Source organism: Meleagris gallopavo, chromosome 26 (genome assembly GCF_000146605.3).
Source record: "Meleagris gallopavo isolate NT-WF06-2002-E0010 breed Aviagen turkey brand Nicholas breeding stock chromosome 26, Turkey_5.1, whole genome shotgun sequence".
In the NCBI taxonomy this organism is placed as follows: domain Eukaryota; kingdom Metazoa; phylum Chordata; class Aves; order Galliformes; family Phasianidae; genus Meleagris; species Meleagris gallopavo.
The window spans coordinates 5485705-5491747 of NC_015036.2; the positions used below are offsets into that span (position 1 = coordinate 5485705).

At 60.3% G+C, this 6043-nt stretch overlaps 1 protein-coding gene across 1 annotated transcript in view; it reads right to left on the bottom strand.

The window, feature by feature from the left end:
* Positions 1 to 2481: 2481 nt before the first annotated feature.
* SCN2B (sodium voltage-gated channel beta subunit 2) overlaps positions 2482 to 6043 on the bottom strand; it is a 4275-nt gene continuing 713 nt past the window's right edge. The window contains exons 2-4 of the mRNA XM_010723746.3: positions 4368 to 4534; positions 4000 to 4210; positions 2482 to 3919 (exon numbers count right to left, since the gene is read on the bottom strand). Of these exons, the coding sequence (XP_010722048.1) occupies positions 3720 to 3919; positions 4000 to 4210; positions 4368 to 4534 (578 nt within the window). The 3' untranslated portion in view covers positions 2482 to 3719. The remainder of the gene's footprint in view (positions 3920 to 3999; positions 4211 to 4367; positions 4535 to 6043) is intronic.

Consider the following 6043-nt stretch of genomic DNA (forward strand, 5'->3'; position numbering starts at 1 on the left):
TTCAGCCGGGAAAACAGCCACACCGGGCCGGGCTCTCACCCAGCGCCCACCCCAGCAGCGCTCTGCCAGCCCCGGGGAGGCACTGAGCGTCCCCGCAGCGACAGATGTGGACGGAGCCGTACATGGATGGGTTCAGGTGTCCCCAAAGTCTGCCTGGCGCCGCTCTGAAAACTTACTTTGTCTGCCCGAGCGCGTTCTGAGATAATTGGCTGCCCATAAGTTCATGTATCTGCAACCTCTTGCTCGCCCTCCATCCATTAGACGTAACCTTCGGCAGACCGCATCCAAAAATGCGCTGGGGCGGCCCCTGCTAATGGAGGCCTCCAGCAGCGTGAAGTGTGAGGATGCAGCTCTGCCTTCCCACCCAGGGCTCATTAGGGAGTGAGACCACTGTGCTGAGCAGCAATCTGCAGGTGGTGACGAATCGCGAGGCCAGGCACAGCGGGAGGAGAGGAGGGGGCACAGGGCTCCTTCCTGGCACAAGGCACGTGTCCCAGCCACGCTCCTTTCCGGCCAGCCAGGGGCACCAGGGAGGAGGGAGGGAGAAAGCAGGATGCTTTGCGAGGCATTGGGATATCCTGGGGGACCCTGCGAGGGTGCCAGCAGTGTCTGTGGGGTGAGGAGTGAGGGCTGCTGAGCTGGAGAAGAGACAGGAGAAGTGCAGGCAGGTTGGGCTGGCAGAGCAGGCAGCCGGTGCTGCAGGAGCAGCATAGAGTATTGCTGATGCTGCAGGAGGTGTCTCAGTGGCTGTGATGGATACAGGTAGGTGACAGATACGGGTCGGTGATGGATACAGCCAGGTGATACAATCCGGTGCACTTAGGCTCAAAGCCAGCCTCCTCCAGCACATTGTGCCCCTGCAGCCCTGAGCTCCCACTGAGCAGCCCTGCAGCGGCAGGGCAGGTGCTGCCTGCAGTGTGCTGGGGCCAGCTGTGCCCTTGTAGTCCCAGGGCTTGGAGCACGGTGCTGCCTGTCACCAGGCGTGATGGAGCTGTCACACTTGGCAGCCCTGGCCACTATCCTCAGCCGACTGCTCTTGTCAGACATCTGCTGCCACCGTGGATGTGGAACATGCTCTGCTCCCTGCCAGCCATGTGTGCCTCAGCCAGGAAAGGGCACTGGGGAATTTGGCACGGTGCTGAGATGTCCGGCGCAGGGATACTGATGCTGAGAGGAAACTCTTTTTGCTGAGCCCAGCACAAGGCTGCCGTGTCTGGTTACAGGGAAGGCGAGCACCCCCTGCTCGGACACTGTCACCTCCCCAGCGGGACGGTGTGCAGGGCTCAGGGGTCCTTTCTGCTGGCTGCTCACAACTGGAGCTGCCGGGCTTCTCCATTCCTCCTACTTGCCCTGCAAAAATGGGACTGGGAGGGTTAAAACACCCGAGGAGGGCTCCTGCTTCCCTCCACGTGGGCACAGGGTAGGGCTGAGCAGAGCAGTGTTGGGCAGCAGCCTTCAGCACAATGCAGCAGACGCTGCACAGCTTCAGCTTCAGCAGGGAGCAGCTCCAGCAGGGATGCAGCGATGCTCTGGCCCCCTCCCAACCCTCCCGGAGCAGGCAGAGCCCTCCTGCAAAAGAGGAGGTAGTGACGCCGGAGCAGGACTTCCCATCAGCACCTTATATTTACTGCAAGGTCCTCTGGCTGCGACCTTTAGAAGACGAGGCGGCCTGGCAGCCAGCTCTGCAGCAGCGTCCCGGCTGGAGCTGATGGAGGTCCGGGCACACGGACTGCGGTGAGTGCTTGGCTGCTGTGCCATCCCCAGCCCTCCCTTGCCTGCAGCTCTCCTGAGCAATGCTTTTCTCTCCCCCTGCCTCCTCTCCCATGCAGAGCTGTCCTCAGGCTGCCCACCCTGCTCTCCAGCGAGTCCCTATTTGGCGGACCCTTTAAAGCAAGCAGGAAAAGGGGAGTGGTGTCCCCAGACAGGCACTGCAGAGGCAGCTGCACGGAAGCAATGGTACTGTGTCCCAGGGGAAAGTTTCTGCCTGACTCGATACAAACTCTGCTGGACCCTTCCTGCTCTGTAGCGTTGTTCTTTAACCCCTGCTCCATTCCCCCTCTGCTCGCTGCCCCAGGTCCCTCCATGCAGAACATCAGGCTGCTGTCGCACCAAGGGGACAAAGCTGTCCCCAGTTCATGACCTTCTTGCTGGTGACCATCCCAGCAGTGCCCCCACAGTGCCAGCTATGGGTGCCTATTGCTCCAGCTTTGCTCACCCATCTGGAGGGCTGCTCCTTCCGCCCAGTGCTGTGCTCCCCTGCAGCACAGCGGGGCCAGCAGCGCAGCATCACCGACCCCCTGCCCTTCCCCAGGGGGAGAGACAGCTGCGCTGTGCTTGCCTGACCCACGCTCCTTTAGCACCCAAAGCAGAACTGCTGCCCAAGTGAGGCAGAGGAGGGTGGCTCTGGGCAGCCCAGGGCTTGGTCCTGAATCTTGGGTTCCTCAGAGCCACCTTGCTCTGCAGTCAGAGGTATGAAAGCACCCAACACACACTTTGCATTTTGTTGTTCCTCTGTTTGTTTAACTGTACAAAGAGCAATAAAAACATCCTCCAGTCAGGCTTTGGCAAAAACACCACCAGCAGAATGTTTGGCAAAAAGAAAAACAAAACAAACATTGGAAGGCGCAAACCCAAAGTGCAGCTATGGCCGATAGCAGCACCTCCCATCTATATAGATAGATTTATATATATATTTGTAGACTCTCCGTTGTGTACAGCTATGTACAGACAGATGCATTGGCAAGTTGCAATCCAAGGACAGTGCGTGAGTGAGATGAAGGCAGATGTGGGGCTGGCTGTGAGCTCACAGCTGGAGTTGGCCCCAAAAACTGCTCACAATGGAGCAGCAAAGCGATGCAGCTGTGCGTGGGTGCAGGCAGCGAGCTGAGCCCAGGGGGTGAATGGGGCAGAGCAGGGCACGTCCTGGCCGCAGCAGGACAAGGGACAGCAGGGCACGGTGCAGCAGGGGATGCAGTGCTTGCTGCCTCTGCTGGCACCGCTATCCTGCAAGGAACTGGACGCACAGGGCAAGGGTTTGCCCAGAGGCTCCCGGAGGGAGCTGCAAGCAGGGCAGGAGCTGGATTGTGGGTTTTGGGGGCGGCACCGCGGGGCCCCACGGGCTGGCAGTGCGTGGCCGTGGCAGTACGAGTTGTGCAGGGCTCCTCAGGAGCCGGGGAGGGCAGTTCTGGGTCCTGGGCTCGGGTTGATGGCTGTGCCCGCTCCATCCCGGCACGCGCTGCTCCTTCTCCCCACCGCTGCGGTTTGGCACATCAGCAGAACACTTTCCATTACAGTCATCTCCCCGGGAAGTAAACACATACTGAATAATCAGCCCAGCACCTTTGGATGAGGTGCTCAGGCCCAAATACAGCCCAAAAAGGGCACGTCCGTGACACACCAGGAGCCACGAGCCTCTCACCATGGCACCCCAGCAGGAGGACGGGCAGAATCGGGGATGGGATGGGGACATCGGTGCTCTCCCCCCCTTCTCCCACCCCATCCCCAGCACCCGTGCTCCATGGAGCAGGGATGAGCCGGTCCCAGCCCGGCTGTGGGGCAGGAGCCAGCCCCCCCCGGCCCTCCCTGCTCCTCCCTGCGCCCTGCTCCAGGCGGGTTGGCAGTGCGGGTGGCAGGAGGGACACTCTGGGCAGACAGCAATCCTGGCTGTGGGAAGCACACCGACGGGACGCGCTGTACAGTGAGAGGGGAAGCAGGGTGTGTTACTTGGTGCCCTCCTCCGGGTTCCCTTCGCCGTCCGTCTTTCCTTCCTCCTCCGTTTTCTGGTCATCCGTGTTCAGCCTCTGCTGCTTTTTCCGACGCACGCACTTCACCACCATCAGCACCAGGATGACCACGGCCAGGAAGCCGCCCACGGAGGCACCCACGATGACAGCCACCGTCGAATCGCGCTTTGGGGGCTCTAGGGACACGGGGCAGGGTCAGCCCTTGGCACCCAGCACCCCAGGGTACCTCTGGGCATGAGAACGGGGCTGCACTGACCTTCGGTGAGCACCTTCAGGCTGATGCTGGCGTGGCCCCGCTGTCGGTCCGGGGGGTTGAGGACGTAGCAGTTGTAGGTGCCCTCGTCCTCCAGCTGCACATTGTTGAGGGTGAAGGACACATCGTTCTTGGTGGGGTTCCCAGTGAACTCCACTCGGTTCCCGAAGCGTTCCAGCTGCTTGTTCATGATCTTCATCCGGAACTGAAGGAACTGCGCAGTGGGGAGAGTTGTTGGGGTACCCCGAGCCCTCGTCCCCCCCAGCCAAGCCTCATCCCTCACCATGCCATGCTCACCCCATTCGAGGAGATGGCCAGGGCACCCCATGCAGCCCGGGGTTCCCAGCAGCCCCCAGCTCTGAGGCACTCACCAGCTCCTCAGAGCAGTTCATGCACGCCTGGTACGTCCAGTTGAGGGAGAACTGCTTGTTCTCCACCTTGTAGCAGGAGTTGAAGGTGCAGGAGAGCTTTACAGAGCTGCCGTTCATGGCGTTGATGATGGGGGGGGCCATCACCTCCATTCCCAGCCCTGTGGGCACTGAGATGAGAGTGCAAATGTGTTAAAGGGGCACAGATTCCCATCCATAAGCACCTCCCACCCTGGTGCCCTTCAGCCTTTCTGCATGCTGTGACTTGGAGGGACATGGGGACACCCCCAGATCTGGGCAGAAAGCACTGTGGCAATGGCTGAGGTCTCCCTTTGCTATGCTGGCTCCCAGCACCAAATTCTGCTGACACCACGCAATCCCTGCTCCGTGCTGCTTAAACAAGGCTTTGCTGCTGCAGAATCGATCCCGCTATGCAAAAAGGTGGATGCAGCATCAGTGTGCAGGGCTCAGCACCACGGCTGCAGGGAGGGAAATTTATGGCTGTGCTCATCAGATTCTGTTCCAGGCAGGACGCATTACAGCAGCACAGGATGGGAGCTGCCAGGGACAGACCTGGAGGGCTGCAGATGCTCCCCCACACACTGTGGGGCTCAGGCAAAGCTCCTCCATTTGGGAGAGAGGGGATCAAGAGCTCAGTTTCTCCCCTGGGAGGACAAAGCCACTCCCTGGACTCCCGGCACAGAAACTGGGTCAGCACCCAGTGTGGCTGGCACTGCTCACCTGGTGCATGGGCGCACACCTCCACTCCTCTCATGCAGCTCCCCAGATCTCCAGCTGTCCACAACAGCACCCACAACACAGCACCCACCCACAGTTTGCACAGGAGGGCACAGGGCAGAGATGGGCTGCAAAGGGGCACGGCACCCCGTGGGACAGCAATAATGGCACTGACACCTTCTGCCTTACAGATCCTGGCTGCAAGATGGGACCTGGTGCCAATTCCAAGCTACTTCTCCATTGCCTTGTGACAGTGCACACCTGGGGCTGTCCCTGCCTTACTGCCTCAGCCACAACATGGTCACCTCCAAGGAATCCTGGCAGAGAGGAGATCTGGGTGTCTGCTTGTCCCAGGAGCCCCCACGCAGCTTGAATGCCCCAGCCCTGTGCTGTGTCCCAGGCTCTCAGCCTGCACTTGGCTTTGTGCTGCACCCCCAGTGCTCTGCAGAGGGCAGGAGCTTTGCACAGACACCAGACACTGCAGGACCACGGTGCAGCCAAGGGGTCCTCATGGGAAGCTCACTCTTGCCCCAGGAGTGCTGACATGCACGTGTCCCAGCAATGGCCCTACCCAGCGGACTCCAGCAGCTAGAGACAAGATCAGTGGCAAAAGAAACCCCTGGGACCAACCATCCAGGTTGTACCCTTTGGTGCTCCTTGAGCCCAAGTGCTGTCACACAATATTCTGCTCCGCAGGGCTCAGGAGGTTAAATGACACGTAGACTCTGAAGAAGACCTCACTGAGCTTTTATCCTCCATCTGATGCTCCCTCTCCTAAAGCCAAGGCAGCCCCCCAGCAGCTCCAGGGCAGGGTGAGCAGCACCTTGAAGAGGTGATGGATGCATCCCTGCTTCCCAATCGATACAGCTCCAAACCTGCTGACACACGCTCCTGGCTGCAGGGCAGGGACACAGAGAGCAGAGCGCACCCACCCCCGCCCC